This window comes from Penicillium verrucosum, assembly GCF_028828655.1.
Source record: "Penicillium verrucosum strain IBT 35672 chromosome Unknown utg000002l_segment0_segment0, whole genome shotgun sequence".
NCBI lineage: Eukaryota > Fungi > Ascomycota > Eurotiomycetes > Eurotiales > Aspergillaceae > Penicillium > Penicillium verrucosum.
The window spans coordinates 1,777,167-1,802,956 of NW_026643211.1; the positions used below are offsets into that span (position 1 = coordinate 1,777,167).

The following is a 25,790-nucleotide window of genomic DNA, read 5'->3' on the forward strand; positions in this document are numbered from 1 at the left end:
TATGTACATAATACCATTTGGTACATTCTCTACTTCTAACATAAAACAATAATTAAGATTCTAAAAGGTTTTCGTGTCGTTGTCAGCTTGTAAAATCTACCTAGGTATGTATACTTATGCTTCGATTTGCCCCCAATGGTGAATGACAAATCTCCCAACAAGAGAGAAAGGCACCTGGGCAAAGCAACTGGATTATATGATCTAGTCAGTAAGGGCTATACAATCAGTGGACCTTTTTGCAGGAGAACTGCCGAGCTTTTCTAAATGCTCCGCTGTCTCAACTGCCAAGTGATAAGACATTTAAACCTCATTGTTATTATCCTTTCATTTCTATGGTTCTATCCTGCATTTTAGGTAATAGAGATCGATTCAAAGGAGTATACGGAGTAGTATGTGATAATCTGCGAAATCTGTTCTTGAAGAGAGGCAATTGTCACGCAATCTGACAGCCGATGGTGAAATCCATCCCTATAACATAACAGGTTAGAAAAATGGTCCGATAGATTGTCATAAACTCATGCCGGCCTTAGCGTTCGGAGGTTAAAATATATCCACAAAATAATGCTGTGATTACTGTGGGCATGATGACGAATGTTTGATCCACGGCACGCCATATGCAGTTCTAAGAATTCACCCGACAGGGCTCGGAAGTTTGCCGTTCCCCTCTTTCGCATTGTCGATGGCGCGAGATACATATACGATAGACGAATTCCGAGGTGGGATGGTGCGGGGGTAGTACACTTGGGCAAAGCCGTCCTTCCGGGGTTGTTGATTTGGGACATAAGGGGTTGTGTCACTTCTTATAGCCAGATCTTTTTCACACTTGGGTGAGTAAGGGTCGAAAGGAAGCATCTTATCTTGAAAACTGCAAATCATGGGAGACAGTGTAGCTACTAGCCAGAATGGCCCTGCCGGCACTGGCAAGAAACACATCTTGCTTAATGCTTTTGATATGTCAACCGTGGGACATCTGTCCCCTGGACAGTGGAAGGTTAGTGGTATAAGAATTGAATTTGAAGGGCCAGAATGTTGACAGCTGCAAAGAACCCCAAAGATAAGTCTGCGACCAAGCGAACGCTCGGATACTGGATAGAGTTGGCGAAGCTGTTGGAGCGTGGTGGAATCAACGCATTGTTCCTGGCAGATACAACTGGAGGTCATGATACCTATGAGGGCAAACTGGACGAGTGTATTCGACGCGCGGCACAATGGCCTGTGACAGATCCTACTATCGTTAGTGTCCATAACAAAATGTTCCGATTAGAGTCTGACTTTCTGGTTAGCCCATCTCGGCAATGGCTGCAGTGACAAAGAATCTGGCGTTTGGCATCACGGCCTCGACTTCATTCGAGCAGCCTTTTTTGCTGGCTAAGCGCTTTTCAACTTTGGACCATTTGACTAATGGTCGACTGGGTTGGAACATCGTGACCTCATATAAGAAAGCGGCTTTCAAAGCCATTGGTGTGGATACTCCAATTGAGCATGACGAACGGTACCGCCAGGCAGATGAGTATTTGAAGGTGCTCTATAAGTGAGTTGCATGCCCAAAGCTCGGTTAGGGTGATGTTTTTGAAGACTGACTCGGCGGTTGTTGTGTATAGATTGTGGGAGGGTTCCTGGGCCCCTGATGCTCTGTCGCCCAAACCCGAAGCAGACACGTACATTGACCCGGAGAAAGTCCGCCAGATCAACCACAAGGGTAAATACTTCTCATTGAGCACACGACACATCGTCGACCCGTCTCCGCAGCGGACACCGTTCCTTTTCCAGGCAGGAACTTCGCCTGCAGGATCGGAATTTGCTTCGACACACGCCGAGGCAATCTTTGTCTCTTCCCATTCGCCAGAGGTGCTGAAGCCGAAGATCGCAAACATCCGCAAGCTAGCCGCAGAAAAAGGCCGTGATCCACAGTCAATCAAGTTCTTTGGTACGTTCACGCCGATTGTAGGCAATACCGACGAAGAGGCGTGGGAGAAGTACGAGGAACTAAAGAAATACGCCTCGGTGATTGGAGGGCTGGTGCTTTTCAGTGGATGGACGGGCATTGATATTTCCAAAATCCCATTGGACCAAGAGATCACGGCTTCAGACTCCTTGGAGGCAAACAAAGTCACTAGCTTGCTTGACTCATTAACCACGACTAGCAAGGAAATCCCGCGCTGGACGCCTCGCGTGGTTGCTGAGAGGGCTGCAATCGGTGGTCTTGGCCCGGTGGCTATTGGAAGCCCCGCTACTGTTGCGGATGAGATGGAGCGTTGGATCCAAGAGGCTGACCTCGATGGGTTCAATCTTGCCTATGTTACCACGCCTGGCACTTTTGAGGAGGTGGTTGACCTACTTATCCCGGAGCTGAGGCGACGTGGTCTTTATCCTGAGCTCCCAGACTCCTCGGAGGCACCTCTCACAGCTCGTGAGAAGGTTTTTGGTAAGGGACAGAGAGAGCTCAGGGCTGATCACATTGGAAGCAAGTATAAGTACGATGTGTATCAGGAGGAGGAGCCGTATGTCGAGGGTACTGAGGAAGATTGATCAAATTAATGAGATCTGATGATGATTCAATTTATGAAGATAGAAGAAGACTACTGAAATGATTTAGAATCAAAAAGCCAATAACTAGTTAGTTAATATGTATGCATACATGTATGCAAGAGGAGCGTAGATGTGAAAGGTGAAACAGAACGTGCCTGGTAACATTACCCGTGACCCAGTACGTAATGCCACTCTAGCCTTTCCGGGACAGCTTTGACCAACTCGACCTTCATACTCCTCCGATTACCTTGACATTTCCTGTCGACTTCGCCTCTGAGAGGACTAAAAACTAAAGAAGGTGCCATTCTTGCGCTAGTCTTTCGACCATCACGACCATACCACGCGAACCATGGCTACCGTACACCGAGGCCACCCCCATGATGAACCCCATGATGACGACTCTCTCCTTGGTGATGATTTGATCGAAGCCGATGATGGTGAGTACATTTATTTGCCCCTCTGAACTACCAGAGTATCAGCGTATCGACAAGATCCTAATTCGGTGTGATTCTAGCCGTCGACGCTGACGACCCCCTACGCGACACCGACACGGCCCCTCTGCGAGGCAACATCGAATCCAGCTCGGGCAACCGCGGCAATGCCTCTGGCTACGGCAACTACTTGACATCCTCTATGGGTGGTGAGGATCGCCGTGCGACGCAAAATACCATCGACGAGAGTGTTTGGGAGACATTGTCACGCGACTTGATTGCCGTGTGGGAGAAGATGCGCCAGGTGCTTTGGCCGAAATACTTGCTTGGAGGAATGCTGCAGCGCGGAGGCAGCGGTACCGCTGATTCTGAGCAAGGTGGAGTGTCTGGATTTGGTGGAAACATTCGAGGACTCGTTGGACGCTGGCCGGATGCCGACGTTGTCCTGCAGGGTGGCATGAGCGATGGGTTGCGGGACTGGGATCTCTGGTAAGCTACCCTACATACGAAAAATCAGCATAAAAGCTAACACGGGATTTACTCTAGGGGACCGCTTGTCTTTTGCCTTGTCCTGAGTTTGTTCTTGTCTGTCGCAAAGGGTGATCAATCGTCGGTGGTTTTCTCGGGTGTCTTCTGTCTTGTCTGGATCGGAGAAGCAGCTGTGACTCTTCAGATCAAGCTCCTTGGTGGCAAGATGTAAGTGTTATAGGAATGTTCTCCCTAATATCGCAGTTTACTGACATTCCGGCCTGTTAGTTCTTTCTTCCAGTCGATTTGCATTATCGGTTATACGCTATTCCCCTTGGTCATTGCCGCAATGCTGAGTGCAGTGGGACTTCCTACCATTGCTCGGATACCAGTATATCTTGTGTTAGTCGCATGGTCTTTAGCAGCTGGAGTAAGCATCCTAGGAGGCTCAGGAGTGGTACGGAACCGAGTCGGAATCGCAGTGTACCCGCTGTTTGTGTTCTACATTGCGATCGGGTGTCTCTGCTTCATCAGTTAAGGCTCTCTATTGTGGTATTGTGCTCAGTAATTGAGAAGAATGCGCCGTCACATGCCTCTAATAGGCATCAGCGCAATGAATCTCAACAACATTGGATTGATTGTATTAGAATAGCGCGGATACCGGTATATCCAGGCATTGAATTGAATTTATGCAAATTGTATCTATCGAGGTACCCTAGGAAACAATAGACGACAATAGACGACAATAGATGACAATAGACGATTGTGATTCTTTAGATGAATATGCTTTGTTCCCATTTTTCCATTGACGCTTTGCTATTCAGCTATTCAGAGCAGAGCACAGCATCCCCCGTTTGTTGGGCCCCGCACCCGGCGGTCAAGTTATAAGAACCCGCAAGCTATCTTTTCCTTCTTCTCTCATCTTTTCGCCCTTCCATCCTCTTGTTTTTCTCTTCGCAAAGTTCATTCTCTTGTTCTTCTCTTCGCAAACTTCGCGACTCCGATTCCATGGCTTCTACTTCCCGTGAGCCGAACTCCTCGGCAGGTGGTATGTCATCATTGCTTAGGCGCATAGCCTTAAATCCAATAGTTGGGTAGTTTCGCTGACAACCTCAAAGCTCTGGAAACAGAGCAACTGAAAATGGACCACAGAGGTGCGCTTTGATTTAGTGATCTGTCTTTGTTTTGCCCTACAGCTTTCCTTTATACCTACAATCCCCTTTCTGCTACACGGCTTTCTCCAACGTTCAAGTGTTCTGACAATATCGTCTTGACAGTAACCGCGCAATCGCCTTCTTCCGACAATGACAGCGCCGAACGTCCCGTGCGACAACAGCTCAAGGAGACCAACCTTGACTCTGAAAAGGACGGTTCTGCCCGTGCAAACCGAAAGCGCTCCTTGGACAACACAGATGGAGCCACTAATACACCCCCAACTAAGCGATCCCGAGAGTGCACCCCGGACAACACCACGCAAGACAACTCCAATCACGCTGGAATCTCTAAAGATGCCATTACCCAAGATGTGAGTGACTATGTGCTGCCCACAGCACCTGCAAACACTTCCGTTCACAATACACGTCTGTCCCACAACCCGACCATGAGCCACATCCCCGAGACCACCAAGGTCCAGTTTCCCCTGGAGCTTGAGATCAATGTCTCAATTGCTGGATGCGAGCAAATTACCCATGTGACCATTCCTGTTGAGATTGGTATCAAGGTGACAGCCGGGATGATCTCGGCTTCCCCGACTTCGAGACCCGCTGAAGGCGAATCTTCCAAAATCAATATTACCATTCCTTCTGCGAAGCCTATTCCCCCATCTGGACCTTCCTCCCCTGGACCTTCCTCCCCTGGAGCCTCCTCCCCTGTACAGCCCTCCCCTGTACAGCCCTCCCCTGCACAGTCCTCCCCTGGACAATCCCCCGAACACGCACAACCTTCTCTTGGGGAGCGTGTCCATGGGCGCCGTTCACCTGAGTCCTACATATATGATGACCCTTCATTCCACATTTATGAAGAGCCTGAGTCGATTGGAGATTCTTCATCTGAAGACTCTCTACCTGACTACCGTTCACCAGAATACCCCTCGTCCCCTCCTGTCCCACACAGTCCAACGAATCCCGATTACCCTAAACCCATGGTTCAAGTCATTGATTCTGACCACTCTCAACCCCCACAGAGTCTTGAAACAACCGCCCGCGGAAACGAGGATGAATCTTCACAAACCCTCAAGAAGAAACGGAGCCGAGAACAACTCGAGGATGATGCCTCGAAGTATTCCCACACTGCGACAGACCCCGCACCTGGCTTGACTGAGACGACTTCGGACGAAAAGTCTACTGCCGAAGGACAACCTGATAAGAAGAGACCCCGCGACAATTCGGAGGAGCGCAAGGCTAAGGTGGACCAGGTGAGTTTGCTCTCTCAACTTGCTCGGCTTTTCTTCTTCTATCTTCCACTAACACTTGATTCTAGACTTTTACGGCTAGTGCGTTCGGAAAGGCTTCTGCCGCACCTTCACCTTTCGCAATGCCTACAACTAAATCGACCTCTGATGCTTCGCCTTTTGCAGCCAGCGGCGCCCTCGGAACCGGCTTCTCTGCCTTTGGTAGCGCTTTCCCTGCTACCTCTGGTAAACTCACTAGCTTCGCGTCTCCCAATGCTCCCACTGCTTTCTCTGGAACGGCCGGTAAACTGACCAGCTTTGCATCTGCCAACGCCCCCACCAGTTTCTCTGGAACGGCCGGTAAACTGACCAGCTTTGCATCTGCCAACGCCCCCACCAGTTTCCCTGGAGCTGGTAAACTGACCAGTTTTGCATCCCCCAATGCCCCTGTTTCCTTTGGCGAGTCCAGTGACAAGACCCTCGGTGCAAATCAATCCGACGACGAGGAAAGTGACAATGGACTAGTCGGTGAACCCTCTGGCACATTTGTTGCTGAGAAGACCGACAAGCGTTTCCACGCACAAACTGGTATGGACCCCCCCCCTGCCTTCGCCCCTGATCCCGAATATGGCCCGTAACTCATTCGGTCGTGAACCCCTAGTTGAAACCGGCGAAGAAAATGAGAGCACCGAGTTCGCAGCCAAGGGCAAGTTGTACTACTTTGAAAACAAAAAATGGAAGGAGCGTGGTACCGGCACCTTCAAGCTCAACTTCAAGACGGAGGCCGGTGGAAAGAAATCTGGTCGCATTATCATGCGCGCCGATGGTGCCTTGCGTGTCATGTTGAACAGTGCGGTTTGGCGTACCATGCCCTTTGGTGACCCCAAGGGCTCTCGCCCCACCACTCGGGATATCTATCTCGCCAGCAACGAAGACGGGAAGGTTGTGAGCCTCCTTCTCCGGGTAAGTCTCCAAATTCTTCTCATTTCTTCTCTCGTGATACTAACATTGAATGATATAATATAGCTAGGGAATGAGACGCATACCGGTGAATTATTTGATGTACTAAAGGATATTATGGAGGAAATTTGAGTTAATCAGTCAGTCACGAAGATAGTCTTGCAAATACAAGAACGATTCAGACATTTCTAAGAGCCACTCAAGTTAACTTGTAACAAACACCACTGCAGTACTGATCAGTGTCTGATCGCTAATATACTGGGCCAAGGTGCCATACGATATACATAAAGTGCGGACTGTGTAAACCCAGCGATCTGTTGTCATTTAAGTCCTGTACAAGTCTTATCATTCTTGAACATAAGTGTTATGGTTACAAGTGATGCCGTTTCTGGCCGCCCATCTGGCAACCTTTCTACAACACATCATCGCAGTGCCAGATTCCATCTCTAAAGGGCATCAAAGATGATCATCATCACCCAACAGCCACTGGACATGACGATAAGACACTCGGCCTTGGTCCTGGGGCTGTCGGTGACCTGATTGGAAGGTTTCGGCAAACATCAGACCACGCTCATAGTGTTGAACACCCATCATGCCCTGTGGGCCATCCAGATCGCCATATCCTTCTTGGGCATCAAAGACCGCAGCGTATTGCAAGTCGGGCATGTCGATGTGAATGGGAGTGGTGGGACGAGTCTGGAAGCCCAGCTCGCCATTCCAGGTCATGTTCTGGATCGCCAGCAACGTTCCGTTCGTGATAATCAGATAATCCCAATCTCCGTTCGAAATCAAAACCCGATTAGTCGCCTCGATTACCCGCGGTAGGATATGCTCTGTGGGATTCGCGGACTCGTCGTATTGTTGCTCGGGTCCTGGGTCCGGGCTCACAAAGACACTTTCAAGGCTGCAGAGCTCCCAGTCGATATCTGTAGGAACATGCAGAGCTTTCTTGACGTCTGTGCGGTTGAAATAGGTTGCCGGGCCTGGTTCATAGGCAAGGTCGGTGGGGAAGCCCAGGACATCCCATAAGAGTGGACATGTTTGGCTGATCTTATAAGGATTCCAACATGGGTTTGGGGTGAAAGCTTCGTTATAGATCATGTTGTAAATGTCGCATTCGGAATAGTCCATATATTTGGAGGGCTGGACTCCAGAGGCCGGATAAGTGAAATACTCTTCGAAATATTCCTTGTAACCGCATTGTTCGTAGGTAGCTTGTAGCTCTCCCATAAACGATTGGTTGAAGTTGAACAGGTCGGCATGTTGCTCAACGAAGGGGTAAGCGGGGAGTGTAGCCTGGATATAATCCCACTGGCCGATGCACGCATCATACATCAGAGCTCCTAGTATGTATGAGCATGTGCGACCAATATAATGCAGCTTTGGGGAGATTCTCAAGTCTTACCGCTGAGGTTAAAGTGTTCGGTATCGTTCTTGTCGAGCATGGCGGCGGATATGTAGGGCACGTACCGACCCGCGTAACTTTCGCCAGTTAGGAAGATTCGGAAGTTCTTGATACCATATTCTTCTTGAAACCCTTGGAAAAATTTGACGAAATCGGCAGCGATCTCCTCCTCGCCGGTAGCAGTCGGCGTACCGTTTGAGAACCCAACTCCAACCGGTTGGTCAACCCTAAACATCTCAGGTCAGCTTGTCGGTTACATGGATATGTATTTCACTAATGACTAACCATAACATGTTGGTTAAATTAACCCATGAATACTCATTAATGACTGGTTCGTAGGTGCCGGGTTGCCAGGTAAAGCGACCGTTCTCCTGCAGAAACCCCTGCATTGAACTACATCCCGGTCCACCATTCAGCCAAACTGTGAGGTCGTCGCTCGGTTCCCCAATCTTGGGCTGGAATATATAAAACAAGGAATCATTTTCACGGATGGGCATAAAGCCCGAGTACATCTCTCCCAATTCGAAATGAACATCCGGTAGGCTCTCTACCACATGGGCTGTGAAAATATTACATTTTGGTCAGTCGAGATTGAAAGATTGAACGAACGGAATGGAATAAAGCAAACATTTTGTCTTGTTGGTTAGAAATCGATAATTTGACGTATCAATCGGTTTAGATCCACGAGTATGATGGCTGGAATGTGTGGAAGGGCGTCGAATGGGCTGTTTTGCTTCGCCATTGATGAGAAGTGCGAGTGTCAGCACTGCCGTGATAGATCGACCGAACATCTTGGCAGATCCCCCCTTATAGGGATTGGATTATGTTCGCAAATGCAAAATGTCAATCGGCCCACTTGGGGAAAGCTACCAGAGAGGCCACTCTTATATCCCAACATTCCAGCTTCCCCTGCATTGGTATGACAAAGCCTTGAATTTTTTTTTCCCGAGTTCCGTGCAATAGGAGTCCACTCTTCAAGTGATCGGCGGTGCTAACTATATACTACTAGTCCATATTTTATACGAACTATGGTGGACCAATAGACAAATCGCCAAATCTATCCGAGCACCGGAAAGTGGGTTTGGATTGCCAGATCCTGGCAATTCTTCGGTAATATACGGAGTACCAGTGATATATCTCAAAAGGGAGGTCAATATACTCCATAACTCTCTATATAGGCCACTATTTCTTCTGTGTATGGAGTCGAATAGGGTTGGGATCAGATAACTCGTTTGGGGAATCTCTTGGCAGTGGGAAGGGGGGGGGGGGTGGCTGAATGTCTCACATCTCCAGGGCTTAAAAATTACATACAATTTTGTATGAAGAACTGGAATGCGATACATGTATCATACTCTTCCCCGGTGCTTACAAGTGCCACCGAGAAGGGTGCGGTAGGTCCTTCAATCGCAAGGATATTTTGGGAGAGTATGCTCTCCGAGTTCATGGAGAAAGAAGAGTCTGAGTACCACCTTAGAGACTTGGGTATCAGTAGGGCTAGGTGGGAATAAGGAGAATACTTTTTTATTAGCGAAACGATATCATTCTAAAGATATAAATCATAGACACTTACACGATATGACAATTCAAATAGCTTTTGACGGGGTAAAGAGTGCATGGTCTTTGGTTCTATAGGTGAGATGCTAACATAGTAAAGGAATGTTCACATAAGTGTATTAAAGATCACTAATGAACTGCAATAATAACAACTCTAAGCCTTCCCCATGAGAGTAAGTAGTTCTGCTTTTTTTTCGTCTTTTCTGTTTTTTTTTTTTCTAGCTCCAGGAAGTCCTTTGATGCAAGCTCCCTTGTTCTACCCGAAATGTAGTCAAGGTATTTCTCTCCGAATGTCCCGACTACCAGAAAGAGCTCCTTGGCCTCCTGGCTGATTAGAAACACAGGAGTCCCGTGGGGGAGGCTCTGGTCCCTTATGACCGTGACTACCTGTGCTGATTGTTGCCATGTCACGCGACTGGATGTTCCAAATCCTTTGGACGGTTCTTTCTTGGTCTCTATCAAGGCTTTCACGTTGTGGTTTTCCGAGTCCACAAGGGCTCCGTCCACTATGACACGAAGGTCAGAGGCGCCAAATTTGGCTTTGAGATTTGTCCTCCGAGTAGACCATTCACACTTTTGTAGCTGGGCTGTAGCGGTGGGGGCATGTGGCTTGAAGCGGCGTTCAAGAGCTGCGAACTAGCCTTCGGGGTGATTGGCATCCACACTCCGAAGTCCTATTCTGGCTAGCTCGGAGATATCTGTGGTGTACCATCGCTGGGCGCTGTCCAGCAGCAGTGATGGAAGGCCAAAACACCAGTGTACCAACTGCGGGCCGATTCCTCAGCCACTCGCAGACGGGGATAATGACTCTCTTCGTTAGCCAGCTTCTCCCAATCGGAGGCCGGAACGGAAATGGGAGGCAGGGGAACCACCAACGGACTACGGTCGGAAACCCACCGGGCATAGGGTCTGTTTTCCAGGAGGTGTTTACGAAAGGGTTTGGGAAAAGAAGAAGAGGGAGAGGAGACTCCAGTCCTGTCACATAGGGTCGAGTGACACTTGCCACAACAGTATTGGACACCACCTTGGTTGGTGCCTATAGTTCCTCCAGCGTACGTGGTAAGCTTTCATTCACACAAAAGAAAAGGTCCCAAGGAGCCTCCTTCCGTTTCAAAAAGCTATAAGCCGGGGTGAATTTCAAGGTGAGCTTTTGCTGAGGCAGATCGAAAACTGCTTCGATCACGCGTAATTGACGAAATTTATATTGCGAGATATATAGGATCTGCTCAGGAATAAGTCATGGCTAGTAACCGCTATTGGGGGTTTCTAAAACTCACCGGAAACACTGATTCTTCCTCATAACCTGGTTGGTATACACGGTTATAAATCGCTGATAGAATAGCTCTCATTTCTGTGCCCAACAATGCATTTTCTGGGGCGTCAGCGTGGTGGGAGATACTCATTTTCACATGGGGGGAGGGACATGGGGAGGAGAGCTGTAGATCGCATTTTCGGATTCTTGACCTGGGCCCCTCCATTCCTTCAGAGTCTGGATGTACCGCTCTTCACTCCTGACTCCACTATCCCAAAACCCATCTATCACACCGAAGAACGGGTTTTGGGTTCTATGCAATCATCTTAGTATCTCATATTGACTATTTGCACCTGTATGTGATGACATTATATAGCGAATTATCAGGGGGCAGAGACATACACAAGTGAAGCCCACGGGCCGTATTCATTAGCAAAGTTGCGGACGCGTGGACGGGTTTTAGCAAGCTTTTGCTGAGTCTTTCTTTCCAGTATATTCAGAATCTCCAAGTACCAGTGAGCTGCATCTTCCTCCGAGTTTGGATCTCGAATGTCAAAGGCATCCACCTTTATCTTAGGATGGAAGGTAGCATGTGGTCGAAAATGACCCTCGCCTGACAAGAGTGATTCTACATCTGGAAGGGCAATTGCTGTCACCCCTCGACGAGCGAGGGCCTGCACGGAGAATTTTTGCTTTTCCTGGCGGTGAAAGAAGCCAATGAGGTTGTATAGCTGGGGACTGCGCTCTCGTTTTAGTTTCACTCGTTCTGTTAGATCTGGATCGTCCCATGTCGCGCAAGATGCAGATGTGAGCACAATAGTCTTAACTGGCATGGTGAGTGCAGTATTTGTGAAGTAGCAGGTGTAGGGTTGACAGGTAAAAGGTCGTCTGTCTGTCTAATATATGTCAACTATGGTGATAATGATGATGTGTATGGGCGACTATAGGGATCACTGTCACGTAACTCTCTCATTGGCTAGTGCCTTATTTACATACACTGACATCTTACTAGATCTTCTTTTTTAGATGTTCTTCTTAGGGTCTTTCTAGTTGTCTTTCTAGTTGTCTTTCTAATTGTCTTTCTAATTGTCTCTTTATATATCTTTTCTAAGGCATTATAAGGCATCATCTGGGTTCAATATTACTACTACATATGTAACTACCTAGGTAATTCCGAGGTTAGTTTTTGTCAAGTGGGAGGTCTAAGTTACTGCGAGGCAATATAAACCAATGAGAGAGTTATGTGACGGTGATCCCTATAGTCGCCCATATATGTGTTTATATCAAAACCCATAGGTGTCATAATATGATAATGTTTTCTTCCGTTGGTCGCTAACTTGTTAGATCGAAGTCTATCAACTCTTATACGGAGGCACAAAAAAACGATCAATATGAATGGATCGATACTAAGAGGAGAGACGGAGGGGAGAAAGAAGTTCTCTTCCTTTTAAACAACCTCGGGGACGCCATTTTAGGTGATATTGGCACACGTGACCTCGCGTTTCCCGTCAATCAGGACTTTTATCGACTTCAACTCCAACACAGAGCACTATGGAGCTTCGACATGACGGGCTCCTTCTCAATACCAGTACAAGGCTCATCGCTAAAAAGGAAACGAAGTCATGAAGGTGATGGCGGCCTCGAGTCCACCGTGCCTCTACCTTTGAACGCGTCGCCCCAAGACCCTGTCGATCCTCCCCCAATGAACCCAATGTACAGATAGGCGGATCTATCAAAACCATAGCCCCCAAAAAAACGAGCAAAGGGGAAAAAGTTACATCAAAGCCACCGAAGCCCTCGAAGCGAACTCCATCTGCGCCATTACCAGATACCTTTAAGCGTCTCTCGCAAACCCATCGCGCCTTGAATCTCGTTTATACGTTCTGCTCCACGCGAAAACACTTTGCCACCACGTTTGACAACATAAAAAAGGCAGTACAAGCTCAACTTGGCCAGGGGCGAGAGCTCACTGTTGAGGATGTGGCACGGGTGAAAGTCATAGTCCCCGGAGCAGTCCGGTTTGAATATGTGGACGAGACCAAGTTGGAAGTAATGACTGTTGGAGATGAAGAGATAGCTCAGTATGGGTTACACAAGCCATCTGGTCTGGTATCTGCGGCAGACATGGACGCAGCCGAAGAAGCCAGAAGTGGCGATCTTCATGATGCAGACGACACAAAGCAGGTTCTGCTATTTGAGTTTATGGACGGCGATCTGAAGCGGGAAGTACTGAACCCGAAGACTGGAGAGCCTATGAAACCTATGCGTCGCATGAAAGACGATGATCTGAAAATGCCCGTCTACAGCCAAAAGCAGATGCTGGGTTTGATTGAAAAACGAAATGCCAAGTTCTCAGGCGCTATGAACGCGTTTTTGGTTCAATGCGAGGACAAAAATATCGATCCAGTGGATTCCCTTGAACAAGAGAAGAATGCTTTTCTGCCGACTCCTCCAAGCAGTGGGACAAATTCCCCTCTTGTGGCGCAACCGCCAGCAACAATTCCAAAGGAGCGAAAGTCCATTGAGGAAATCATTGCAGAGATTCGACAGATGGATCTGTATCATGCACAGATTGTGCCGGAAGGCCATCGAGTATTCGAAGCCCAGTCTCCTGTCTACGGAGATTTGACATTCCAGCTCTCCCAAGACCTTGTCAATGCTCTGTATAACACAAAAGGAATCACCCAAATGTATGCTCATCAAACAGAGGCAATCAATCACCTGTACGACGGCCATAATGTGATTGTGTCGACGTCAACGAGCTCGGGAAAATCCCTTATCTATCAAGTCCCTATGCTGCACGAGCTAGAAAAAGACCCGGAGAGCAGGGGGATGTACATCTTCCCCACCAAAGCTCTAGCACAAGATCAGCGCCGCAGCATGATGGATCTACTTCAGTACATGAACGGACTGCAACACGCAATGGTTGAAACCTTTGATGGGGACACGCCAATGGGGAATCGGAACATGATTCGTGACGAGGCGCGCATCATTTTCACCAACCCAGACATGCTTCATGTTACAATTTTGCCGCAGGAGAGTTCCTGGCGCACTTTCTTGAAGAATCTGAAATTTGTCGTTGTCGACGAGCTGCACGTCTACAACGGCCTGTTTGGGTCTCATGTCGCTTTTATCATGCGACGCCTCCGCCGAATCTGTGCTGCGGTGGGTAATCGGCATGTCAAGTTCATATCTTGCTCTGCTACTGTTGCAAACCCAGAGGATCATATGAAGTCTGTCTTTGGGATACAGGATGTAAAACTCGTCGATTTTGATGGATCTCCTTCGGGTCGTAAGGAGTTTGTTTGCTGGAATACGCCATTCAAAGACCCCAAAGATCCTACCTCTGGGCGCGCTGATACGGTCACTGAGACTGCGAGACTGTTTTGCCAGCTGATCCTCAGGGGCGTGAGGGTCATTGCCTTCTGCCGAATCAGGAAGCTATGTGAGATCCTCTTACAAGGTGTGCGCGCCGAGTTTGATAGACTTGAACGAACAGAGATTGGCAACCTAGTGATGGGCTATCGAGGCGGGTATAGCCCTCAAGACCGACGTCAAATCGAAAAGGAAATGTTCGAGGGGAAACTGATGGGGATTGTGGCTACCAACGCTCTGGAACTGGGTGTTGATATTGGCTCCCTGGATGCAGTCATCACCATGGGCTTCCCATACTCGATCTCTAACCTACGCCAACAAAGCGGCCGCGCTGGACGACGTAACAAGGACTCCCTATCCGTCCTAGTCGGGGACAGATACCCAACCGACCAACATTACATGCAGAATCCAGATGAAATATTCACACGGCCAAATTGCGAGTTGCAAATCGATCTATCCAACGAGCTCATCCTCGAAGGCCATGTCCAATGCGCTGCATTTGAGATGCCTATCCGTCCCGAGGAAGACAACATCTACTTCGGGCAACAGCTCCTCGCCCTGGCCCCAACCCGCCTCACCAAAGATCCACTCGGCTTCTACCATTGCCACCCACGCTTTCGCCCAAATCCCTCGCGCAGCGTCTCAATCCGCGACACGGAAGACCAACACTTCGCCGTGATAGACACAACCAACAACCGCAACGTAGTCCTCGAAGAAGTCGAGGCCTCACGCGCCTTCTTCACAATCTACGAAGGCGGAATCTTCCTCCATCAAGGCACAACCTACCTCGTCAAAGAACTAAACCCGGAATCATTCCTAGCACGTGTTGTCCGCGTCCACGTCGACTGGAACACCATGCAACGCGACTTTACGGACATCGACCCCATCGAAACCGAAGCAATGCGACTAGTAAGCAACGACCTCTCCGCCTCCGCCTCACACGCCTTCTTCGGCGCAATCAAAATCCACGCCGTAGTCTACGGCTTCTTCAAAATCGACAAACGCGGCCGCGTTCTCGACGCCGTCGCCGTTGATAACCCGCCAATCGATCGTCTTACCAGGGGCATGTGGCTCGATGTCCCAACACGCGCAATCGACATCCTGCAATCCCACCGGCTAAACGTAGCCGCGGCCATTCACGCCGCTGAACACGCTGTTCTCTCCCTCCTACCCTCCTTCGTTGTCTCCTCCCCTGGTGACGTCCGCACGGAATGCAAAGTCGCGAAGAAAGAGCTCGGCAGGCCACTGCGTCGCGCAAACGTACCCAGTGAGTTCGAGGAGAAGCTTAAGCCACCTTTGCGGCAGAGGCCTGCTCGGCTTACCTTCTACGATGCGAAGGGTGGGACATGTGGTTCTGGGATTGCTAGTAAGGCGTTTGAGTTCATTGGGTTGCTTCTTCGGCGGGCGGTTGCTCGTATTGAGGCTTGTTCTTGTCTTTCGCCGCAGGGCTGTGTGGAGTGTGTTTGTGATGAGAGATGTAAGGAGATGAATGTTGTTATGAGTAAGGCTGGCTCTGGGGTTATACTGCGGTGTTTGTTGGGGTGGGAGGTTGATGTCGATGCATTGCCGTGGGGGGAGGATGTTGAGGGGGATGAACTTGGGGTTGGAGGTGCTGGGGAACTGGCTGGGGGTTTGGAGACTGTTGTGAGGGCCGAGGAGGTGCCGTGGAAGGTTGGGTGCCGGGTTGATTGTTGAGAGATACTATATGTAGTATGGATCGTTATCAAGTTCCTAGCATAGGGTACATATGTATGTATCCTGTACAAACACACCCCGTGCATCTACGGGATGTTGGGAACTAGCTGCCTGTATGTGTATAACTAATTTCTAGCTAGTTCCAAATCACATACTGATAGACTTGGTACAGGAGAAAGAAGTGGTAGATAAATCTTCAAGTTGGAAAGAAATATAAAAGTTCATCATCACCTGGATTGAAGAAATATAAAAAGTCATCACCTGGATTGACCGGCGATCAAGACGGCACACCGGGTCCAGGCAATACGGAAGGCAGGCAAACACCAAGGAAAGCGGTTTGAGGGGTAAGAAATACTGCGGACTATCAAACCAATAGACCAAGGTGTCCACCGTACCTTGGAGGGTTAGGCAAGCAACGATCTATAACACCCGCAGGACCTCAGTTACATGATCATGCCGGTGCTGAGCTTCGCACCTTGGAACAGACTTTGCATGGCTCGATGATATTTGTAGCACTTGAGTGATTCGGGACTTGGTGTTCCACTCAGAAGAAAAGAGAAAACACCGTTGGAGGTATGGACGTATAAATGAGGTATAATAGACGGTACCAGTCAATGATCCTATAGGAAGTTGGGTATAATAAATGTACATCAAGTCATGGCCGAGAAAGACGTTTTCGGGGTTCAGGGGAAAGGGAGGTAATAGTATGACAAGGTAGAAAGGGCGAAGGAAGATGCGTATATGTGATAACGATGGGGGGGAGGTCGGATGAATATTAAATGCAAGGACAATTCACGACAAGGCGAAGAGAAGACGTGGGAGGATGGAAAGAGCAGATAAAAAGGTGAAGATGTGAATCGACATCCAGTGGAAATTTTGTTCAACTGGGACGTGGCGTTTGTGTCGTCTAGTTGGAGGATATGAGTGCAATTAGTTGCCTGGGTGTTGCCAAAGTAGGGAGTGAGATTCCAAGAATGAAACGGAGGCTGTACTTGTAAATCATGGGAACTCGGGGGCTGGATGGATGACGGAAAGGCAACAAAAACCCCGAATTCACCGAAGACCACTATGAAGGACTTCTGTCGTCGTCGGTTTCATCCAGATTCAACTTCCCGAACATAGACTTCATATCACGAACAGTCTCGCGCTTCTCATCGCGTGTCTGTGATGAGCGCTCGTCGGTCAAGGAACGAATCTCGCGGACAATGCTCGTGTATCCTTCATCGTTAGGGAGCCACCAATGATTAACCTCCGGAACTTGCCAGATGGTAGAAAGTCCCGCGCGGAAACTAGGGGCGATGATGTACCTATTCGCATAGATAGTTTCTGGTTAGCTTTTCTCTTGTTCATTTAAATCTGAAACGCAGATACTGAATCTTACCCATGTTGCTCTAACAACGCTAACTTGCGTCGAGCCCACATTTGATACTTATGCTCCCTGGGAAGGAACATGCCCAACATGCCAATGCTGTTTTTAAAATGAAGGCAATATCCGTTTTCCTTGTGGGGCCAGCGAATCATCGTCTCGATCAAACGACACTGCTTCTTCGCCAATTCGTGCAAGTCTTGAAGCAAGGGCAGCTGCAGGGATTGCATGGTCTGGAGCTTGTACATTGTCTCGGCGGCGAGAACGTCGATCCAAGCATAATTGATATCCCACAAGGGACCTCGATGCAAGACACCTGGGACGTATGGATCGACAACGTCATCTTCGGTCAAGGGCTGCTTCTGTGGGTAGTGTTGTATTTTGTATTCGTAATCATCGAATGTCCTGAGAATTGTCTTGGACTGCTCGAGCCATTCGCCCAGGTGTTCGTTCTGAATGGCAAATTGATCCATTGATATCATGCCGCGAGATAACTTCGCGTAAAGGGAAGCCATGTCCAAGCCGAAGCGTCGGTTGATTGATGCCACAAGGGCGAGTTGTTTGGATGGATCATCCGGGTAGATAGCTGCCTGCTCGGCATCATGCTGCTCCTTTGCAATATACCAGTCTCGACCGAGAACTGTTTCGGTACCGGCCAAAATCCCCACGATTACATCGAAGCGCGAGTACCATAAGAAGATATTGGTATGTAGCTCTTTCACGTTGGCGGACTCTGGTGTGATTAACTCTAGCATAATTGCATGTGCCGCTTGGTGGTGGTCGATCAAGTTCATCCAGTCGCCAATGTATTCCTATAAGTGCACCAAAGTCAGGAAAATGTCGGTGCAAATAGTCATTGGGGGGGGAGATAGCAAAATACCTCGAATGTTGTCAAGATAAGAACAGTACATAGTGTGGCCTCACTGTGCTCCTCGCCAGAACCCAATGATTTCCGGAGGAGAATCAAAGCTTTATTATAGTATTTCAAAAAAGTGTAGAGCTTTCCTCCAGGGCTGTGTAAAGAATGATGGTAGGCCGAAAAGGCCACCAGGGCGTAGAGGAGAGGCTCATACTGCAAGGCAAGTTCGATAAGGCTGTGGTGGACGAAATAAGAGGAACCTTGTCTCAAGAAGAAATGTGGAGGAGTCATAAAATCCTGGTGGAAATTTAGATAAAATCGCAAATCGTCCGGTAGGCGCGCATTGTTGAGCAATTCTGTTGTGGAATGTCCCAGGCTGCCCGAGCGCACGCTCATCGACTCAAAGTGCGGTGACTCAGTTGATGGCGAACTACTCTGTTCTTTGGTGTAAGAACTATCGTCGGACGTTGGCCCTGCATTATATTTCCCAAGAAATTGTGCGCTTTGACTCTTACGCAGGTCCGCTTGTGATGTGGTTGTGGCGCTTGCTGGGGATGGTCGGGGTTCGGATACAGCACTGTCGGGTTCCTCTTCATCGGTGATGGGCTGCAAGGGGCTGATAGACTCGGATTCTACCTTCGTGGATGAATCGCTGCCACGCGACTGCGGGCGACCAGCGCGTGACTTGGCTGTAGTTCGTGAGCTAGCCTTGGAGGATGCGGAGGGTGCGGTGGGTGACGGATAGACACACTCGCGGCTCCCTTTCCTACACCGTTCACAGAGCGGACGGTTCTCATCGCACTTGATCCGACGCGAACGGCAGGTAAAGCAGCCGCTCCGGGTGCGCTTATGCTTCTTCTGGTCCGAGAGAGGTTGGAAGAGTGCTTGTTTCTGGGAGGTTGTATATGAAGGAGGCACTATGATTGTCTGTGCCGCGGAGGGATCGTGCCAGAATGCAATACTCTCGGGATACTGTGTCGGACCGAACAAGGAATACGAAGATGAGCTTGAATCCTGTTTCATTGAGTCCAAAAAGCCCGACATGGCCGGCGATTGATGTGAATGTGTCATTGTCGCGGTAGGGGAAAAAAACCCATCCAAACTCTCCTTAATTCCCTTGAGTTCCTTGGTTCCTCTAATTCCACCCAATTCAACAAGGTCGAGTCATCTTGATATCAAAGAGAGCTAGAGAAGAAGAGGTGAAGTTGGTGGGGGTCAGTACAAGCAGACCCAAGCCGATGGAACCGGGGACGTGCGGAGATTAAAAGAAAGAAAGGCAGAGATGGATTGATTGGGCTATGGAGTATAAAAACGACCATACGACCATTTCGAATGGGTTAGACAATTCAAACAAAATTAAAACAAATTAGTTGGTTTCTTTTCTTTTAATATTTTTCTAGAAATAATTCTATTTTAGTGCCCAGCCTCACAGAATAGGAGCTAAAACGTGATCTGCGACCCGTATCCAATACGATATGTAAGTACAACGCTGTATTCTGAACTCCAACAAAGAGTATGTTGTAGGATATGGAAATATGGAATATGAAAATATAAAAATATAAAAATATAAAAATATGTGGATATACCATGGGCTGATCCAGGAGAGCTCTATTCCGGCCAACTATCTCTTTGGAGCTATAGTTATATGGGCTTGGTATAGTTATAGTACTCCTTACCTAGGCATTGCCCTTGAAGGCTACATACAACATACAAAATAACTAATTTGTTAGTGTCTTTTTAATTAGTCTAAATGCTCTACTCCATAGGCATCCAAGTTACATTTACGGAGTACTTCTAAATACAACCTACTTCGTACTTTGTCCATCGTTGCTACCCTACCCCCCTATTCAACGAAGATGAGGAACATCTTGAACTTCCTTTTAGTCAAAAAAATACAAAATAGATCTCCACGGACGGAACTCGGGCCTTGGCGTATCAGAAAATACACAGAGCAAAAGAAGAAGAAAAGAAAAAGGGGGATGAGGACGACGATCCCAAGCCATGGGGATAAATCGAAGCAATTATTCTAGTCTTAGGGCTTATGTTGTATGTACTATGCAGAGAGGATGATGGATCTGTTCCGGTTCCCCCGAACCATTTTCGGTTAATGGTACAACATAACTAGGGGAAATGAGCAGTCATAAAAAAATCATATCTTTTCTTTTCTTTTTTTGCTCTGCTTGAGGATAGGAGAAGAGATGGAACCTTGGGAATTGTCCTCTAATATCCTGTCTTTCTTTGCCTTTCGCTTCCTATTTCCATATCCGTATATATATTGACAGATAGTGGGTCCGAAGAAAAACCAACAAGGGTCCTAAATTGACTCGCTGATTATCCGTTGTTAATGCAAGGTCAGCACAATACATATTGGTCATCTCTCATTCGTACTCATTTGTACTCCATATATTGTACATAAAAAGCTCGAACGGCGAGTCCCGCAATAAAAAAAACCTAAACTCGGCAAATGTGAAACATCCCACACAGATAAAAAGAAATGCCGAAAACGTTCTGTTGATAGAGATCGGTCCTAAGTGGAGGCGAGGCGGCTAAGGAAGACAAATAGTCTGCACAGTACGGAGCACGGAGTACGGAGTCCTCCGTACAATATAAATGTGGGGGATTATTTTTTTCTCCTTTCCATTTTGTTAACCAGTTCAAGTAAAAGTACCGCCATCACAGAATCCATTCTCCAGCCCCCTCTGACATCCCGATTCGAGGGTGTCTGGGAGTTTTCAACCAGCACTACACCTGATCGACGATGGGTTGATGGGTTGACAGAGAAGGGTGGGTCTGGTAGATCGAGAAGGGTGGGAAAAAAAAGACACTAACGCTCTTCGAAGCCTTGGACCGACTCCAGTATTCGGCTCGAATATCTCAATTCAGTTGGGCAGCTCCGTCGTTCACGCTACATGATCCCTAATTTGGCTTGCAATATTAGTTCAAAGACCGAAATATAGGGGGTACGTGGAAGAAGGGGTTGGGAATTATATGGAGAAGCACGATATAGATTGCAACCCCATCATACGACCGAAAATCCCAGATGATAATCCCGAAGAATATTTCAAGGTTCCAAAGCTCTGGGCACATTTATCCCACAATAAATGTCCCGGTCGTGCACGAGCATTTCATCTCCATGTGGGTGAGATATATCCCGAGCTAAGACGACGCTAGGGGACCTCCATGACAGGACAGGACCCATATGAATGCCGACCCTGAGGCTCCCTAGCTGATTTTCTTTCTAGCTTTCTTGAGGGGGCTGTTTTGCTCGCTACTTCCCTGCAACATATAACTATGAAGCATTCTACATCACGGATCAAGCTGACCTGAGTAATATCTCTGAGAAAATTCTTATAGATCGGCCATAGATCGATCCTGACAGAAGTCAATGTCCCCACTAACCAATTTACCACTATGCCCGATTTGGTATCATTTCGAGAGCGACAGGACCCCAAGGGTAACACTGACTATCAGTGTGATCAGCAGGCAGCAAAGAGTGGTTCTCTGGTGGACTTATTGGAGATCATATGGCGTTGTGATGTGCAAGGTGCGTGCGCTGAACATGAAACTGGGGTTTTATCCTCAAATGATCAACGTTTTCTGCGTTGTTCAATCTAATTGGTTCTTTTAGTCAAATTAAACAGAGCATAATAAAGTTTTAATAGATTATCAGTTTATATTATGCCCCACGAAGAAAAATGTGTTTCTTAATCTGGTGGAAACGTACAAAAATATCTCGGCCCGGAAGTTGTTTACAAGCCCTCTCTATTGGCTATATAATGGCAGGTTACAAAGTACACAGTGTAAAGTACTCCGTACTCATATAGACTAATAAGTATTATAGTATTATTATTATTATTATTTCCCCCCATAGTCCTATATCTAGATTGCACAATATACACTGCCCTAGTAAGTTATACTCCCGAGGTCAGTGTAAAGTAGATAATATCAAGTAGCGATCATCCTATAACCATAGAATAATGTTGCATTGTATGAATACGCTATACGTTGCGCAGATAAGGGTTCAGTTATTAGAGTCTACGAAACTATCACAGGTCTCAAAACTTCACGAACAGCTCCCAGTGCGCCCAAAACGGACGTGCTATTCGCCGATCCTAGGTAACCACCATCTAATTGAGTTGACGCCGGTGAATTCAGGGGCCAAAAGCAACCCACATAATCCACCATTAAGCCCAACATCCGACTAAAAAGGGAATGGTGGAGTCATCAGAGAACCAAGACGTTGGGAATTGGGACTTGATCTATCACGTTGGCGCCACGATTATAGGCTCAACGGCCAGTTTAGCGTCGCAACGCTTCTGATTGTCCACCTTCTCGTCTGGGTTGCACTGCATGGACCTCGCCTTTCCTCTTGCTATGATCTCCCTCGTCTTTCGAAACACTCTAGATTCCGTGGGTCTGCGATCCGTCCTATGGCGTTGACAAGGTGAGGTCATACATGTACGGGGTGTGTCGCGTGCCCCAGAGCGTGCGGTTCACCAGCCTGACTTTGCCTGGACTTAGGTCAGCTAAAGCACCTTCCTAAATACAACCTTGGAAAGTACATAGAGTGGTTTCCCTAATAGAGCGTTAATATGCAGCTCAATCCACTGTGTAGGCCTGGCATATGATGAGAATTTGACCGGTGAAATGATTGCTATTTCTAAGGTTCACATCCCTGTTGATTATCAAGGAGGCTTGCTTGCTGGGCCAATAGGTTTATCATCCCCAATTTCTCATTTCCACTATGTACAATTATTCCATACTATGTGACAGATATGATTGCCCACATTAGTACGACGCATGTCTGAATGTTGGACCCGCAGTGTTGGCACGTTCTTGGCTTTTGTCAGCGCTTCTCAGCGCTTGTCTCAGCAGTTGGTAGCAGAAATTTTGGTCTCAATCCATGCCGGCTCTGACCTCCATATTGCCGCCCAGAACACGTGAAATATACACCAGCATCTATTATGGTCATGTCTTTTTTTTCTTCTGCAATCATACAGGATATACGGAGTATAGTCATGAATCGTCAACAGCCCCAACGATGGCATCATTCGGGATTTGTAGTCCTGGGTCGATCATTGGTCAAACAAAACGCAGATCGAGAAGCGCGGCGTCCCTTGGTCCACTACGTGGAGTAATGTCATCCAAGATACGGAGTAGATGGGTATTCATGCACTCGAGGCTTTTTGTTTCTGGGCAATCAATTCCTTCACCACTTTATCCACTCCTTCAACGACGATTGCCCACTCGGTTTCATGGACCCGAGTTTCAAAGGCCTCGAGGTTCTCGTCCTGGCCCTTCCGGAAAGGGATCTCCCGCACCAGAATTGGTGTGCCCATATCCACCTCGGAAATGACATCGTGCATCATAACACCGGTCTTGTCAATTTGGCCTTCCAACCAAGCAGCATGAGCACGGTCAATCGCATTCTAATGATCAGTGACAGACAAATATTAGCATATCATCCTAGCTAACAAGGTACAATCCCAAACAAAAGTGCTATGACTTACAACGCCATTGAACGCCCCCGGTAGCGCGGGGTGCAAGTTGATAATCCTCGTCTTGGCAGCCTCCAGAGGCTCCAAGAACTGCGGTGAGAGAATGTGCATGAAGCCGAGACACACGACCAGCTCCGGCGCGTCGGCGAGGATCAGCCTCGCGAGTTCAGCATCGTATTCCTCGCGCGCAAGCTGGACACCTTCCGGTGTTGCGGGATGTTGCTTCTTGTACTTAACAAGGTTGTGGTATTCGGTTGGGATGTTGGCCTTGCTTGCGCGCTCGAGGCCGAATGCGGTCTTGCGGTTGGAGATTACGCGGACGATTGTTGCGTTTATTTGACCTGCGGCTACTTTATCGATCACAGCTTGCAGGTTTGAGCCATTGCCGGATATGAGGACTGTGATGCGAATTGGGGAGGTCATGGTGGAGCGGGGTGAAATTGCAGGCTTCGGAGGTTGAAAGGGTAAAGTGCACGGTTGAACCCTTTTTCGACTGCGGTGAGGTCAATTGAGTACTGTCGTTAATAGTGAGACTGCAGCTGCTACTCTCAAAGCTTATGGAATAAATGAAATAGCACAAGATCGCTAGCGAAGCCAGCCCCGCGGACAAGTGACTTTTTTGGATTACCTAATTTAGCCGCGGGGCGGGGCAGCAGGCCCCGACTGTACCTAGTTAGTTAGATACTACTACGGAGCACGTAGACAGGGAACACGGGAACACGGGAATATCAACGCCACTAATTATGATAGTAGAAGTATCTCAGGCTGGCTGCATAGCCATAATGTGTTTGTACATGGATTTCAATATGCGGATCATTTACTGCCCAGATAGGACCATGGGTATGGCCAGCCAGGGTGTAAATCTACGATAATACACCGAAAAAAACGAGGACCAAGAATTGATGGACGTAAAGACTAACTTCTCGGGACTGAAAGTCAGAGATATCTCCCAAGAGGGTTCCCTGTTTTCGGGCCCCGAGAGCAAATATTCAATAACCCAACATGATAAAAGCACCTAAAGTCGATGCACAGAAATGAAATGCAAAGGGGATATCCGTGGAGGGGAAAAATCGTTAAAGTTTCTAAGCACACGCTGCATGCTAAAGCTAAAAGGAGAGAAGAATTCAAAGTTCAGGTTGGGACTTTGCTCACATGGCCGGGTTGACCATGCTTGCTAGGAGGTGGAAGGGCTCAGACGGCTGTGCCATCTGGAGCAGCTGGAGGAGCTGGTGCAGGAGGAGCAGGATTGGAAGCCGGGTTATCGGTGTTGGAGTCGGTGCTGGGGGTTTCATTGACGCCTTGGCCTCGGCACAGAGGACAAGAGTTTCTACCGGTGGTTAACCACTATGACATATGGTTAGCAATCGAACATATTGAAATACAGTGGCGAACGGCAACGAACCTGGTCTATGCAGTCCTTGTGGAAGACATGTTTGCATTTACCCAGCTCTCGAACTTCTTCGGCCACCTCATAATCGCTCAAGCAGATCAAACAGCGCTCCCCGTCTTGGATTTGAATGGCACCAGCGCCTTCCACAGCTTCGGCGACCAATGAACCTGCATACTCAACAAGACGGAATAGTCCGCCGGCGGAGTTGACGTCGGTTTGAGAGGCGACAGGAGGTTTGGCTGGACCCAGCAGTGATGAAAGCAGGATCATGTCCTCGTAAGTTGGGTTCTGTTTAAGAAGTGTTAGCTACCAGGTTCAGGATAAAGACGAGTAAGACATTCTTACATCGGTGAAAAGGCTTGGTGTCGTTAAAGCCGGGTGATTTTCAGAGAGGTTGGTTCCAACAACATAGATTAACCAACTGCGACCTCCGCTTGGTGGGGGCTGGTCGGGCTCAACCATGCCATTACGTCGCACAGCACCAGAGCCGAGAGCTCGATGACGAGCATACTCGGAATCGCTTCGGCGTCGCTGACGAGCAGTGTTCAATGTCATCGGCTCTTCCAAAGTCTCCGCCGTCGGCTGCATTGCCTGGCCTTCATGGAGATGGGGTAGAATA

The 25,790-nt window shown here is 48.2% G+C and overlaps 9 protein-coding genes across 9 annotated transcripts; 4 read left to right on the forward strand and 5 right to left on the reverse strand.

The window, feature by feature from the left end:
• Nucleotides 1–874: 874 nt before the first annotated feature.
• Nucleotides 875–2,529, forward strand: N7516_006297 (xenobiotic compound monooxygenase, DszA family; the record flags this gene model as incomplete). Its single annotated transcript, XM_057219017.1, has 4 exons — nucleotides 875–991; nucleotides 1,045–1,233; nucleotides 1,284–1,531; nucleotides 1,602–2,529. 4 exons carry the CDS (start codon nucleotides 875–877, stop codon nucleotides 2,527–2,529), a joined length of 1,482 nt encoding a protein of 493 aa, XP_057073108.1.
• A 349-nt stretch (nucleotides 2,530–2,878) lies between these two features.
• Nucleotides 2,879–3,966, forward strand: N7516_006298 (Yip1 domain protein; the record flags this gene model as incomplete). The annotated part of the gene is made up of 4 exons (XM_057219018.1): nucleotides 2,879–2,966; nucleotides 3,044–3,449; nucleotides 3,507–3,656; nucleotides 3,717–3,966. The coding sequence occupies 4 exons, from the start codon at nucleotides 2,879–2,881 to the stop codon at nucleotides 3,964–3,966; spliced, it is 894 nt and encodes a 297-aa protein (XP_057073109.1).
• A 470-nt stretch (nucleotides 3,967–4,436) lies between these two features.
• N7516_006299 (uncharacterized protein) lies at nucleotides 4,437–6,909 on the forward strand (the record flags this gene model as incomplete). Its single annotated transcript, XM_057219019.1, has 6 exons — nucleotides 4,437–4,476; nucleotides 4,547–4,582; nucleotides 4,706–5,841; nucleotides 5,907–6,405; nucleotides 6,479–6,780; nucleotides 6,844–6,909. 6 exons carry the CDS (start codon nucleotides 4,437–4,439, stop codon nucleotides 6,907–6,909), a joined length of 2,079 nt encoding a protein of 692 aa, XP_057073110.1.
• A 324-nt stretch (nucleotides 6,910–7,233) lies between these two features.
• On the reverse strand, nucleotides 7,234–8,973 carry N7516_006300 (uncharacterized protein; the record flags this gene model as incomplete). Its single annotated transcript, XM_057219020.1, has 4 exons — nucleotides 7,234–8,120; nucleotides 8,183–8,409; nucleotides 8,468–8,741; nucleotides 8,811–8,973. The coding sequence occupies 4 exons, from the start codon at nucleotides 8,971–8,973 to the stop codon at nucleotides 7,234–7,236; spliced, it is 1,551 nt and encodes a 516-aa protein (XP_057073111.1).
• Nucleotides 8,974–11,141: 2,168 nt separating this feature from the next.
• N7516_006301 (uncharacterized protein) lies at nucleotides 11,142–11,821 on the reverse strand (the record flags this gene model as incomplete). Its single annotated transcript, XM_057219021.1, has 2 exons — nucleotides 11,142–11,301; nucleotides 11,391–11,821. The coding sequence occupies 2 exons, from the start codon at nucleotides 11,819–11,821 to the stop codon at nucleotides 11,142–11,144; spliced, it is 591 nt and encodes a 196-aa protein (XP_057073112.1).
• Nucleotides 11,822–12,552: 731 nt separating this feature from the next.
• Nucleotides 12,553–16,058, forward strand: N7516_006302 (ATP-dependent 3'-5' DNA helicase; the record flags this gene model as incomplete). Its single annotated transcript, XM_057219022.1, has 2 exons — nucleotides 12,553–12,675; nucleotides 12,708–16,058. The coding sequence occupies 2 exons, from the start codon at nucleotides 12,553–12,555 to the stop codon at nucleotides 16,056–16,058; spliced, it is 3,474 nt and encodes a 1,157-aa protein (XP_057073113.1).
• A 1,066-nt stretch (nucleotides 16,059–17,124) lies between these two features.
• Nucleotides 17,125–19,354, reverse strand: N7516_006303 (Zn(II)2Cys6 transcription factor; the record flags this gene model as incomplete). The annotated part of the gene is made up of 3 exons (XM_057219023.1): nucleotides 17,125–17,365; nucleotides 17,440–18,236; nucleotides 18,305–19,354. 3 exons carry the CDS (start codon nucleotides 19,352–19,354, stop codon nucleotides 17,125–17,127), a joined length of 2,088 nt encoding a protein of 695 aa, XP_057073114.1.
• A 4,097-nt stretch (nucleotides 19,355–23,451) lies between these two features.
• On the reverse strand, nucleotides 23,452–24,204 carry N7516_006304 (phosphoribosylglycinamide formyltransferase; the record flags this gene model as incomplete). The annotated part of the gene is made up of 2 exons (XM_057219024.1): nucleotides 23,452–23,712; nucleotides 23,794–24,204. 2 exons carry the CDS (start codon nucleotides 24,202–24,204, stop codon nucleotides 23,452–23,454), a joined length of 672 nt encoding a protein of 223 aa, XP_057073115.1.
• A 768-nt stretch (nucleotides 24,205–24,972) lies between these two features.
• N7516_006305 (RING-H2 finger protein) lies at nucleotides 24,973–25,759 on the reverse strand (the record flags this gene model as incomplete). Its single annotated transcript, XM_057219025.1, has 3 exons — nucleotides 24,973–25,125; nucleotides 25,184–25,459; nucleotides 25,517–25,759. The coding sequence occupies 3 exons, from the start codon at nucleotides 25,757–25,759 to the stop codon at nucleotides 24,973–24,975; spliced, it is 672 nt and encodes a 223-aa protein (XP_057073116.1).
• Nucleotides 25,760–25,790: the final 31 nt, after the last annotated feature.